A 14673-nucleotide genomic window follows, 5' to 3' on the forward strand; every position below is an offset into this window, starting at 1 on the left:
CCAAGTGTAAGAATAGTCAATTTATTATACATTTGATTCATTTACATTATATAAAATTATATACAATATAGTTACATACATACAAATATAAACTTCTGCATGAAGACAGGCTTTATCTATCAATTAAAATGCTGAAAGGTGTATTTCTTTTAAATGTCTTGCATCAAAGGCACCAAGCCTTTGCAGATCATTGACAGTCAAAAGCCAGAATATGCAGTACTGCGGCTGATCTTCCTCTCAGGTCCAAAGACACGCCACAGGAATGCAAGGGTAAGGCTGCACACAAGAGCACAGTGCAGCTTGTTGTTTTGCCGTAAAGATATATTTATACTGAATTCAGTAGTAAATATGTCACAGCTGTTTGATTGGGCAAGTTTGTTTTGAAATCAGCCGGATTTGATAGCAGGTCAAAATAAACTCACAGTCAACTAGGTCATTATTTGTTTGCTCCTGTTTCATAAACAAACAAATCACAGATTAGTGAGCACCATATCAAAAAGACTTATTTAGATTTAGACGTGTTTATGGAAAAACAGGCAAGTATTGAAACGGTCATCTTGTGGATGTAGCTAAGGACCATAGGTTAGCTTAGGACTGCATAAGACTTGACTCTTATTCTTCTTTATTTCCTCTTTTACATGGAATTAGATAAAAGGTTGATACCAGTCTGAAGTCTGTGTGGTAAATATGAAGCAACAACCAGCAGCTGTTTAGCTCTAAGACTGAAAACAAGTAGAAAGTTAGCGTGATAGTATCTATAGGCGGAAAAATACATCTGATCAACAATCTATATCTCTACTCTTTACATAACAGGGCTTTATCTTATGAAACAACTGGTGCCTAATCTTAGGTTTGTTCCTTGCAGCATTACTGCAACTGTTCTTGTCTAAAGATTCTCTTATGATTTTGTCTTGACTGCTGATAAACTCTGAAACTTTATCATTGTATCTCTATAAAATAGCAGTATGCTGAGCTTAGTAGTGCTAAAAACTATATCAACATTCAGCCAAAACTAAACAATTCCCTTAGATGTAAAATAATCTAAAAAATTTATTAAATTCTGACAGTTCTCAGAAACTGTTTACTTAGTTCAGGCACCAAACCTACTTAGGTGTTACGTTCAGTTAAAGCTTGTGGCTTATGTGAGCTACAGTTCTTTTTTGGAGCGTCATATCCAGTCTTTGTGCTAAGCCAGAGTAACTAGCTGAAGCTGCATGAATAGCAACCAGATGTCTGAGTGGTATCTTCCCTTATCTAAAGTTTGAACGTTGATACAAAAAAATCAAACTATCTTGTAAATTATTTTAACAAAGCATCACATTCAAAGTCAAATGAAACACATTAGTGGTCAACAGTCGTCAAGAATATTCTCCAGTGTGGGTATTGTTAATGATGCATAGAACTTTGTAAAACACTGGATGACATTAAGGCATTGATTACGGAAGAGGGTTAGGGTCACTGCAAAATAAAAAATTGAAGGGCAGGTGAGCAAAAACATTTTTTTCTCTGAATTCTGAGATTAAAATTAAAATTCTGACTTTAATCTTAGAATAAAAAATAAAAAAAAACTTTAAACATCTTTTTTTCAGTGTCTCTAATCCTCATCCGTACTTTTTTTAAGTGCATCATTAACAAAAAAATACCTCAACTGAAACAAGTGCAAATCATTTCTTATATGGTCCCACTTTAAATGAAGCACATAACCTACCTACGTTTTAGACTGATGAGAGGTTCCCTGCCATTGAGGATTACATAAGGAAATTATATAGTTATTTTTTTGCCAGGTGAAATGCTGAAAATCTTATGTTACAAGATTAGTTTTGAGTCTATGGCACTTTGGTCAGAACTTCACAAAGGCAACAGTACATCTTTAAGACAAATTCCAGTTTCACATAAACTAGGGTAATAAGGTGAGTGCAACATAAAAGGTGTTTGCATATCAAAGCTGGTAAGGCACAACTTGCATTGCAATTAAAGGCTTGGATATAATGCAATAACTACTTCATATGACTTTCTGTCTAACAACATCAGTATAAAAAGTGTTTATTGTTGTCTAAACGCTACACGCTCGGAGGCAGAGGTGAAAGCCAGCCTTTACAGTGAGGGCGGTATTTTAAGAACATTTTCCCTTAGTGTTACCCGCAGCTTTTTAAATGATGAGTTACATATGTTGCTGTCAAGAAAAAGAAAAGAGATATGGATGAAAGTGAGAAAAGTGGGTCAGACAGTCAGACCCTAATATTGCAAAGTGACTGAAAACGGTTGGACACAGCCCTCTGAAATGGAAGACAAAACGGTATGAGAGGTTACTCCATCACCCAGAGGACCTGGAGGAGTATACTGGCTCTTTTAAGAAGTGGTCCATTAGCACACATGCCATGTCTTTACAACGCCACCCCCTCTACGTTACAGTTGAGCACGTCGTTGTGTTGGACCTGACCCAGCTGTCGGTGGAACTGTCCCTGTTTCTGCGTCTTCCAGCATTGAATGTTTCTTCCTAGTGTAATGCTCTTAATACTGGGCAGGTGGGTCAGCATGTTATTTGGTAAGGTAACCAAACCAGAACCAGACAAATTCAACTCCTGCAAGGATTCCAGTCCACTGAAAACTGCAGGGCTCAAAGTCTTAAGTTTGGGGTTGTGTGAGAGATCCAGAACTTGCAAGCTCTGGAGGCCCTTGAAGCTGTACGGCTCAATTTCCTGAAGCTCATGCAGGCCACTGATGGACAAATACACCAGATCTTTCATTTGAGTAAATGCTCCCTCCTTGATGTGGGTGATGGGGTTACTATCCAGATTGAGGTACCTTAAAGGAAGTCCTGCCAGCTTTGGTACACTCAACAGTCGATTTACTGACAGATTTAAGCTCTGAATGTTTAAAACTCCTCCATGAAAAGTCATAGAGATTGTCACGAGCTGGTTATGGGACAGATCCACACTGACAGGTTCAGCGTTAACTTTGGTAGTGAACACGTCCATGTTGAAGTTCTGGAAGCTGTTATGGCTGAGGTCAACTTCAGCCAGAGGGAGGCCAGAGAAGCAGCTTGGGGAGAGGCTTTCCAGGTTGTTGCTGCTCAGATCCAGAGTCTCCAGGTAACGCAGCTTGGACAAAGCATTAGGGCTGACCTGAAAATGTGAAGGCAAGGAAAAGGTTAACGAAAGGAAAATACAATGTCAGACTTGAGCATTAGTGAGGTAACATTTTCAGGGTATAAGTTACAGCAAAAAAAAGCCCTAACATTTAAATCTGAGATATTTAAAGAAATGTACATTTTTAAAGTATTAGTGATGTCTCTAAAGCAAGAATAATTACGCAGCTGCTTCAACCTTCTGGATATTTTAATGAACCCAAAAAATAGAAAATAATTTTGGCAGTTGTGGAAGTATGTTTGACAACTTCAAAACTCATCTGACCGTCTTAAATTGTGGTATGATTTCATCCACAACAAAGGTATTGACATTTTATCTGTAAAGGAATAGTGTCTCTGAAGCATACTTCCTCTTTAATCTAGCGTTTTGCAAAGTACATGGCCATCATGGTTGTCAGTGCGGCTGACACACTCACAACTAGGCAACCCAAAGGTTGCAAACTTGACATGGATAGAAGTGATGGTACTAGAAAGAGCTACACAGCAGCACATAACTTATACACTGTAGATCATCATGCTGAAAGACGAGAAATGTAAACAAGAAAATGTTAAGTTACTGCATCCAATCAAGTCAGGAAGCCAATAAAGTATCATTTGACTGTGTTTCAAATGAAAATAAATTGCATAAATGTAAGTATTATGTATTGTTATTAATAAATAACCATAAAGATAAGTCATCCCTCTAGGCTGTGTCTTATATTCCACTGTGGATTTTATGGTACTTAATTTATGACCACTCTGGGGCAGCAACAATTAATCAACCATAAAATATAAAAAACTTGTCCACAAACAGTCTACTATTTACACATCCAGCAGTAAAGGAGTAACATGGTCATGTGGATTCATGTGTCGGGACACCTGGTCAGATAGACATCCAACCTTACTCCCTTTTAACTCTGGTTTGGTCTCAACCAGCACCTGAGGGAATTATCTGGCTCTTTGGTTGCTAAACACAACACTATGGAAGTACTAGCCACATATATTTGATTTTAAGGGGAGTTCTATTGAGTTTGTACAGCTATTTTAGCTAAAACTAGGTACTTGCTACAGTTAGTTATAGTTCATAGACTGAACCAACATAACAAAGACGCAACATGTTGCTCCGTAACATTGGTTACGCAATTCCATCTAAAGACCACTAATAATGCCTTCCATCAGACACAAGTTGTATCCAAATATGTTATACTTAGGAGGCAAAGTCTACACTTAGTCAAGACTGGATATGTTACACTGATAATAGATTAAACAGCATATTTTGTAAAAGAGAAAAAAAAGTGCTACTCTTTGATTAAAATATTTAACAGCAAAAATGTTCATATTTTATTTCCTCTAGCCACTGACCTTTGTTATGTGGTTGCTACTAAGATCCAAGCTAACAAGGGTGGTGTAGCCAGGACCAGATAACATTGTGTCACTGAGTGGGCCCACAGAATTGGAGGACAGGTCTAGGTGTGTAGTATCCAGAGGGATAGGGACTGGCATGGTGGTGCTTGGTCCCATCCCTCTGCAGTCCACTCTGGTGAGACTGAAGCTGTCGAACAGGCCAAAGCTTTCCACCTCACAGCGGCAGCCAGGGTGGCAGTTCTTCACGGTGCTGGACTGGACAGAGGCCAGCAGGGATAGGCCAAGCCAAAGGAGTTGTGTCATCATGCTCTGGAGAGAGAACAAATTCAATATTTACTTTTGAAACATGCCCAACCTGCTTCTCCCATTGAAATAAAATGTTTTTTTTGTTTCCTTTCATGCTGGTCAAATCAGCTTTCAACCTTCAGTTACCATCTGGGAAAAAAACCCCAACTTGAATCACCCCATCAGATCAGTGTCCATACTAGTTCAAAGGAAACTTTTTTGTGGTTTTAAATTTAGAGCAAGTCTCCCTGTTTGAATGTCGTCTTTAAGGTAATTGTCTGGCTTTGTGAAAAGACTTTAAGCCTTTATTCCTGCAACCTGAGTATCATCAGTTTCCTTTCCTCTTGTCTCCCAGTGGGTATGACCTTATTTCTTTGATCAAAGACTGGATTTGCACATTCATAGTGTACAGGCTGAAATGATTAAACATCGTTGCAAAATTTAAAAAAAGAACATTTGGAGTGAATCGTAAATCAAGCACCTTAAAATATCTCTGTTCCATATTAAAATGAAGAAATATGAGATGCCTCCACTTCCTAAGCACATTCTAGGAGCCTCTGCGTATTAAGACAAAAACAAAAAACCAACTTAAGGGTTTTTAAATAACTGAGAAAATGTTAAAAAGCTTGCACACTAAAGATCTGAAGCAGTAATCAAGTTTAAGATATCTTCAAAAAAAGAACAAAACAATAGAAAAAAATATATATGAGAATAAACCTTTCAAAGTTAACAGCTAATTTAATCTTCAAAAAAACAGTGAACCTACCATATCTTTATTCAGACGCTGCAGTCGTCCCTCTAAACACAACCTTGGTGAGAGCTGAATAGAACTCACCAAGCTAACCAGTGTGCACACACACACACTTGCACAAAAAACACCCAAGTAAGTGTGAAAATTGGACAGAGGTGAAACGTTGTGTAACAGGTAGAAATGAACAGTCATGGTCAAGTGGCTGGGGGAATGACACAACAATGTGCCTGTTAAAGATATGAGGTTTCACAAGTATTAAAGTCAAATTATGTTTTAGTCTAAAACCTTAAGTCTAGCTTTAAACCACTTACAGTTAATAACAACCTCAAAGTGGCCAAGCTTTTTTATGCCCAATAAAGGCATCTACTCCACACCTTACACTGCACATTGCTGTAAGAAATTTTATTTAAAATTCATATTTAAAATAATATATTCAAAAGCAAATCTATCTGTAGTCAAATAAATACAATTAAAAGTTATCTGATCTTTGAAGTGACATGAGTTTTAAATTCTAACGTTCTTTTTTGTGTACCCATGAAGGCGTGAGAGACGTAGGTTACAGCCGATATCAGGAATATTTAACAAGGCTTTAGATTATTCATCTCGGCTTATGTAACAGGCTGAAGTTACGTGGCTACATGGTACTTGTAGGTCAACAAAGCAGAATGGCTCAAAGTCTACCAAGACAGAGCTGTTCACCTTTGTGCTGTTTATTTTACTTGACTTTTGAACTCTCTTACTACTGCTAAATGCTTGAAACACTGATAGTGTCTGAGTGTTCCAATTTTATCAATTGACTTACTAACATGTACTGTTAGTACTCTGTTTTCATTTAACCTGCATTTCAAAAGTAATAAGGGCTGAGTTAACTGATAACACCAGTTTTTTTATTAGCATGCTTTTCCACTGTTACATAAAAGGTGCCAGGACATGTAAACATTGTTAAAAGTTGGTTTGATGGACACTTGTCATAAAGAAAACCAAATTATTTGCAGCACAGTCCATTTTGATAGAACATGGAATGGACTGTATAAAAGCTGAGGAGGAACTTCATGAATGAAGTATCTACGGTTTATTTAAAGATTAAAGCATGATGTCATTTTACAGGGTTTTACAAATGTACTTAAAACCCACAGGCACGATAGAAAATGATGAGCACCAATTTTCTGAGATGAAAATGACGATGTTACCCTCATCCTTCTGTAATCACAACTTCTCTTTAACCTCAAGCTAACGACCAGCCTGGGTACCTTCTTTGGTGGGAAACCACAAAGAAACCCATCTCAGACTAAACATGGGAAACTGCCAGTAAAACTAAGTGCCTAGACCTTTTTTACGTCAACCACACCGGTCTTCAGCAGCTCGTCACTTCTGTGTGGTTTCATAGCCACGCTGACCCATTCTTCTTTTCTACCCTGCCATCTTTTGCTCCATCTGTTGCTTCAGCATTGGTTGTGAACTCACTGCACCAGGTGTTCCTCTAAACCTTTCACCAATAAATCTCAGCTCACAGCAAACTGCTGCTGCCACTGCCTTCAAATCAAACACATTCTAACTACTGCAATTAGCCAAAGGCAACTGCAGTTGGAGCAATGAACCCCCTGAGTGGACAATTGGCAACGGCCTGTGAAGTCCCGCCCCAACATCTTCTCACTTTCAGAGGTCCTTTCACACCATTTACCCTGGGAAAGCAGCACAACCTCTGCTGTCGTCTGAGGATTATCAGCCATAAGGTGTTAATCTATTTATGTTGACATTCAAGTTGTATTATCACCTCTAATGTGATCAAGGTGGTGTGAAAGTCTGTTTGAGGGTTGGCTCCATTTGGAGTAATTCTCAAAAAAGGACATACAAAATATATTAAATGAAAGGTCATAACAATTAAATTAAATTAAGTTAAATTAAATTAAATTAAATTAAATTAAACAAGATAAATTACAATAAATAGATAAAATAAAATACGGAAATATACATTGTTGAAAATATAAGATATCAATATAATAGCAGTAAAAATGTTAAATATAAAAATCTAAATTAGCAATAAAAATGTCAAAAATATTCACATCTGAAAGCTGATCTTCCTGTGTGTCAACCTTCTTTTTCTGTGCCACATTCACACTTCTTTTCTACAATCAGACTCTTAAATAGTTTACAGCAATTATTACTTTTCATCACAACTTTTACATTCTTTTACCTCGCTTGTTCACATTTGTCAAAAGTATCTTGATAATACAATTCCAAGGAGGGTGTTATCAGTGAAAACTAATGTATTACTTATAAATCCAGAACAAAGGCACCACAGTTGCTGACCTTAAGTAATACACTAATCTCAAGTTTTTGTTCTTTACATAAATTTAAGAAATTTTACATTTAAAGCAGAAGACAGACCAATTACCTAACACAGTACTTGGTTTGTATCTTTTTGTATCAGTGTCATGCATCACCAGGCCCGAGATTAATTCAGCATCCTTTGGCACTCTGAGATATTCTTTAAATCATTGAGAACTCTCTCTTAATTTATAATCTCTTCAAACTGAAGGCTGAAACGTGTGTAATTAGAAGAATGATACCACGCAAATCCTTTTAAGCCAAATTAATGCATGATGCTCCGGAGGAGGCATGGTGTTTAAATAAATCAGCGGTGCCTAAGTGTTTTAAAACAATTAGATGACACAAGGACGCCTTCACAGCTGAGGTAATTAAACAAATTCATATGCAAGGAGAGAGATCAAAGCACATCTCACTGAGAAACAGAAAGAAAAAGTGATGACAGGTTCAAGAAATCAGGAGCTCACTGTATAATGATTATAATTACCCCTTCTTCACTGAGACATTGTGATGTAATGAGCCGACCTTTAGCACCAAGGAGCGTAAACTTTTGTGTCATGCTCGTGATTTGCTAACAAGCTTAAAGTAATCTATGATATATTCTCTGCGTGACTTCATTCCGAACCTGTTAGGTTGAGATATTTGCACACATTAGAGGGACAAAAGGCAAAAAAAAATGCATCATTAAAGCAGCAGTGAGTGGATGAATTGCACTTACTTCAGTACTTTGGTGTAGTGGTACAGTTTGAACAGACCTAAGTGTTACTTTAGTGTTATGCAACTACATAATACCTACTAGTATTAACTTCTTAATGACCTTTCTGAGTTTATTTTTCCTTTTTGTTCAGTTTATGTTTTGATTAAAGTTATTTATTTGTTCTGTGGATTATAATTTTACATTTAAATAACCTTTTAGTGAGATTATTGACATGAAGCATCGTCATAAACTTACAAATAGTAACTGTATAAAGAAGTTTCATGTATTTTCCCCTGACAGAATAAATATGCTTCTTCAATAATAATCCATTAAAAGTGCCAACAGTTTGTTAATCACCAAACTTTTTTTTTTTTTTGCATATTTTACCTCATCTGTAAGAGATACATTTTGCAACTTTAATTTTTTCTCTACACGTGCATCTGTTCCCTCGTTCTTAATCATACTGTTCTGACAAGCTGTGGTAATATGTTACTGCCCTGTCTGGACACCATGTGAATCACGGCTATGTCCCGGGACGTTGACACAGGAGGCGGGTATACATCCACCGCATGGGCACCTCTGCAGATCAGATTTCTCACAGCTGTACGTGGCAAAACCACGAAGAGCTTAAGACTATACCACAACATTTTCAGATACACTTATATACAAAAACAGACACATGTGTGAGTCTTAATCTCGTTCGTAAAACCTTCAAATCAACCCCGCCCCTCTAAGTTGTCAATCACTGCACCAGATGTCACCTTTACGCGCATCAGTCTCACGAGCTTACACAGGACTATAAGTTTATGTATAAGTCTTTACTACTCTGGGTAACAACACACAGCTGTTGGCACAGCAGTTCGGTCAGTTGAGTTGAACAGCAGGGGCAGTTTCTGAAACGCAGAGGACAGCGTGAAATCTGATCTGACCACTGATGTCCGCTGGTCTGCTGCATTTCTGTGCCTGAAACTCCGCTGCTGTTTGACGAACATTACGCACGTTTTCTGACCAGCGATCAAGAAGTAAAAGAATAAAAACGGTCAAACTACAACTATTACTACTACTTTTCTAATCAGTCAATGTTGAGAGGAACTTACTTTGGTACTTTTCATCCAGAAATACCGCTCTTCGACCGTTTTTCACTTCACCGCTCCCATTTTCCAGACCCCCGCGGCGCTCCTGTGTCAGGCTGCTTCGTTAGTCCGCCGGTCCACATGAGCTCTGCGAGTCTCTCCGTGAGTGTGGCCAGCCACTATAAACTGTCACAAACTGGAAACATCGGGGCACAGTCGTCATCCCATCGCAGAAGGTCTTACAGCTCGCCTCAAGACAGTCAAGCGGGCAAACGTATGAAAAAGAGCACTTCCTGTTTCTGCTTTTCAGAACAAAACGCGTTAAATGTTGGATAAGTTCTGTTTTTTACTTTGCCTTTGTGAAATACTTTCAACCTCTGTTGGTTGCTACACATTTTTTTACAGTGTTGCGTTGACTACCTTTGCCATGGCATTTTTAATGCCATACTTAGACCAAAATATCTTAGCTTCTACTGAGTCCAACCTTGCTAAAATGCAACCATATAAAAAAAAAACATAGTATGCTCATTTTTAGTGTCTCACAATGAAGACACATTTTCTTTCTTTCTGTATCAACCATAGACTGTATGAGATATGGACGTAGGATCTGGGACGTCACCCATCTGTTTCTGAAGCGCTGTTTTGAGGCCAATCATCTGCAGGAGCCATATTGTTGATGTCGAGTGATTGTGGCGTAAAGAGGCGGGCTTTGAGCCTCCTCACCAACAGTTACAGTGTTCCCGCCTGTCAGTCAAGTCAGCTGTTCCTCTCAATGGAAGACTCGTAATCTCAATATCTCTGAAATTGCCACGTTAGAAAAATATTTACCCCCCCTACAGTGTGTGCCGATCGAGAAATGAGCTATCCAGACTACACTCGTTTTTTGTACCAGGCTGTAAACATGTTTATTTCTGCCGTATAGATCAGCTTTTTTGAATTGGTGTGTATGTGGTTTCTGGTACTTCTGAAGCCGGCCTCAAGCGGATCCTAGATGAACTGCAGTTTTCAGCACTTCCGCATTGGACTCATACTTTTAGACCAGAGGTTGCCGCTTGGTCCAGCCTTGTTAACATGCAACCAAATGAAAAAAAAAAAATCATAGTATGCTCATTTTTAGTGTCTCACAACGAAGACACATTTTCTTTCTCTCTGTATCAACTCAGGTGATCTCTTACTGTTAACCCTGAGTGAGTGAGACAGAGTTTGATAGACTTTTAAATATATATATAGGCTATTTTCCCTTAAAGACAGACACCAGAGACATTTAATCATTGGCCTCTTGCACAGGTATTCTCATAGGACCTCAACCCACATCTGAGGCTAAAGTGTCCAGGTGTCATAATCCATGTCAGGCTTTTATTTTTAAGGCCCAAGCATACACTTCCGGCCTATGTCTTCTATGATAAGTTTTGACGCTGTTTGTCAGTGCGCACTCTAGTGGATATGCCGCAAAAAAAAAAAAAAAAAAAAAAACACGTGAAGAATAGCAGAAAACTGTGTTGCGCAACAACGCGGCGGTTTGTTTGATTTGGCCCTGAAGTTCACATTCTGATGAAACTGATAAAAAGGAATAATTAAACGGAAACGCAGACTTTTCCTGTTGTTGCTTCCGCAGCATGGTCTATTTGGACTGTTTCTTTTTAGAAAGCTCCTTAGCTTTGGTATTGTAGCGACAGCCCATGAGGAAAATATATGTCACCGAAATATAATTTCTACAGGTTCACTGTGTTGCTGATCGTTTTGATGCGAGTTTAAAACAACATGAAATACAGAAATCGATCAAATTGTACAGGCTACTTAACAAAGAAATATATCTGTAGAGCCAGACAACAACAATAGGTTACAACTTATAAATCTGTGGAGACAGACCACATCCTGTTGGAAGAGACACTGTAACAAGTTCTCCAAAAGGGGAGTCAAGTGTGATGAATTATGGGGAACATCTGCTGCTTCTCACACAAAACTGAGAGGCCTTCAGTCCTCAGCTATTGTTTTCTTTAGGAGCACATGACAGCATCAGAGCACACACCCAAGCTCTGTTGTGCTGATTAAATTAACTTCAAGTTGGACCCTCAAGGGTACACACAAACATAGCTCATGTCAGAAAGGAAAGAAAAGAGAAAGATCATGCCCTAATGAAAATGTCATAGAGTAAGATGGAGTGAAAAGAGGAGATTTAGCATGGAGGTGTTACACATGTATCTACTTGCACACACACACACACACACACACACACACACACACACACACACACACTCACACACACACACACACACACACACACACACACACACACACACACACACACACACACACACACACACACACACACCAGCATGCGGTAATGTCTTGGAATCTCCAAGGGCTGTAAAGATAAGATAAACTGCAGGCAGAAGGAATGCAGGGAACATTATCAGACTGAAAAAGAAACCAAAATACACCAGGAACATGATGCAAAGAGTTTGAGGACACTGTATTGAGTGGTCATGGATCTCTGTGCATTACAGCAATTTAAACTTGTGACTTACCTGAAACTGTCCAGGAAAGGAATATGGACAGTTTTCTGTCTTTTAAGTCACGGGGAAGAGAACTCATCAGGGCATAAAAGAAAGAGACTGAAAGTGTTGCACCAAATCTTAAAGAGGTGCATAAAGCTTCATATTTCTTTTATGCACCTGGAAGGGTGAAGATGATTTTATATTTGGAGAGAGTTAACATTTGAAATGGCCGAATAGATATAAGCACTTAAATGAATTAAAAAAGAGTATTGCCTTTTGTTTATTGTTAACATTTTATCATGCAATATGTAATGGCATCTCTGAAGATTTACCACTAGATGGCACCAGAGGTGAACACAACCAATTCACTGCAATTTCACAGGAGGGGAAAACTTCTAAAACCTGGCAGCTCTCATTAAACAAATGTTTAACATCCACATGTTGGAGGACACTAGAGGTCAGTGCAGGAGCAGGAATTAACAGCAACACAATATTCAGCATCAGTTCATGACCTGTCGCTTTGCTGTGACCTCAATGCACTGATTGTAACTCCAGTGAGAAGCTCTTTATGAACTTAATGTAATTTATTTAAGATAAGCCTCATATTTTACATCTTCCTCATATTTTGCATTTTCCACATATGTTGTCCCAGATGTGGAAAATGCAACTGAAGCTATGAGTGATCAAGTCCATGTATATCACTTCTGTCAGCATTGTTTTGATATAGAAATACTCCCCCCAGTTTAAAAGGAAGTCCTTTTTTTAATGTAAACAAATGACAGTTAGAATTAGAGCCCATGACTATTAGAGCCTTTTTTAATCGCTCCAGTGTAGTTTTTTTATTCAGCTATCTCCTAAGTTATCAGTGCAACAGGAGGAAGATCATGTTTATTCCTTTTGTGCCCACTGCCTTTTCCCCCTCCACTCTTTGTTTGAGACTGTACTCTAAGAGATGCAACTCTGCAGGTTAGAATCTGACAGATTTAGGGTTATTTATTTGTACCTTGTTGTTTTCCTTTAACTCATTTAGTTATTTGTGTCCATTTTTTAAGTGCACATGCAGATAACCTGTGAACCATCCGAGTGTCTAAAGCACTGGGACTAATGGGAGTCTGTCTCAGGAGTATCTTCAGATGTGCTGTGTGTGTTCACAGGCTCACTGGGTGAACAAAGAGCTGAGTCGACACTTCTGTCCTCTATTCCTGGATGCAAGGCAGCGGTGTCAAGGTTTAAGAGGCTCATCAGCTTATGTGGGTTAACGGTCAATGGAGGTGATATCACACATACACACAGCCATGCAGAAACAGACAGGCAAACTGAACAGTCACATAGAAGAAGAAGAGTGGATGGGCCTCTTTTTCTTACACAAACACATATACACACACTCACACACTTTGCACAGCAAGTAGCTGCAGTCTGATGTTGGTTTAAGTTTTCATCTCTGTGTGTTGATCATCTGATAGATCCTGCAAAAATTCTGGCAGGTGAATAATGCTTTTATATAAATTATAACTGATTTTAATGTATTGCAGCTGCCAGCTTGATCACAAATCACCTTTTCTGCATGGTATCTTCTGTCAAATCATCCATGCAGCCCATACTTGCATGTCATGCCCTGGTTGATGTTGTGGCAACCAGCTGTTCAGGGTCTCATTTGCCAGGCAGGCTGCATCACCAGAGAGTCTTTAGAATAAAGAGCTGAAAAGACTGACGCAGGAAAAACGCAGCAGAACTCAGGGGACCCACAGGGAGAGCCCTTCGTTATCTTTAATTACACTTCTCCACCAGGGTTCAAATTCATTTAATCTGTGGTACCTGCTGTACTGCAGGCACATTAGACCAATTAAAACATGGTTCAGGTGTCTTTGCGCAATATGACTAATGTGTCTCCATGGTAAGACAAGTGACCCTGCTTTGCACACAGAACATGTTTGTTTGCTAAATATCTACGTCTGTATTTTCACATATGTCTTATATAATCTCTGTATCCTACAGGGGTGTGATTACTGATAGGGCTCTCCAGTCTGCTTGACAACGTGTCTCTTTAATGTAGGCCTTAGGCCTGTTGTCAATCCTCTTATATTGTGCCTCACTGAAAATGGATTAGAGAGTAACACCTACGTTTCGGCCCAGGGTCACTTTGGAGGGATTTGACTGAATGGACCTGAAGCTGACACGGTCTCCTATAGTAATAAAACATCCAAAGCTCTCTCACATGTATGACGCGTCTATTTTTTAAGAGAATATCGCTCTCCTTGGGACCATAACCTTTTTGACTCAGTCTGGAGAATTGATTGTGATTGTTTTTCCTCAAAGATTTAACCTATATATAAAAGAAAGAAGCCAAAAGGGCGCCCTTCCTCTCATGTGCTGGCTGCAAACGGAGGTGTTTGTGGAAACGCACAGGAGCCTTCAGAGGCGGGACACAAGTAGCTCTCCAGGGTGCTGAAGTTGTCTCCAAACGTGACAGACACATAACCAGAGCTCTGCTCGTCACCCTCAGCCCATAATCCAAACATCATGACTTGCTGTGTCTTTTCCGGATTGAC

The 14673-nt window shown here is 38.9% G+C and overlaps 1 protein-coding gene across 2 annotated transcripts; it reads right to left on the reverse strand.

Moving 5' to 3' along the window:
* On the reverse strand, positions 1-10003 carry tsku (tsukushi small leucine rich proteoglycan homolog (Xenopus laevis)). Of its 2 annotated transcripts, none has more exons than XM_034701962.1 (3): positions 9651-10003; positions 4490-4801; positions 1-3125 (listed from the first exon to the last, which is right to left on the reverse strand). In XM_034701962.1, exons 1-3 carry the CDS (start codon positions 9663-9665, stop codon positions 2385-2387), a joined length of 1068 nt encoding a protein of 355 aa, XP_034557853.1. In that variant the 5' UTR covers positions 9666-10003; the 3' UTR covers positions 1-2384. The 2 variants fall into 2 exon arrangements, with proteins under 2 accessions (XP_034557853.1, XP_034557854.1); XM_034701963.1 differs by lacking the exon at positions 9651-10003 and adding an exon at positions 5544-5635.
* Positions 10004-14673: the final 4670 nt, after the last annotated feature.

This window comes from Notolabrus celidotus, chromosome 14 (assembly GCF_009762535.1).
Source record: "Notolabrus celidotus isolate fNotCel1 chromosome 14, fNotCel1.pri, whole genome shotgun sequence".
NCBI lineage: Eukaryota > Metazoa > Chordata > Actinopteri > Labriformes > Labridae > Notolabrus > Notolabrus celidotus.

What these genes read in the sequence shown, in the direction of transcription:
- tsku (XM_034701962.1), bottom strand. An exon ending in GTAGCAACCACATAACAAAG is followed by an intron (nt 3,126 to 4,489) that starts GTCAGTGGCTAG and finishes TCACATTTTCAG; the next exon opens with GTCAGCCCTAATGCTTTGTC.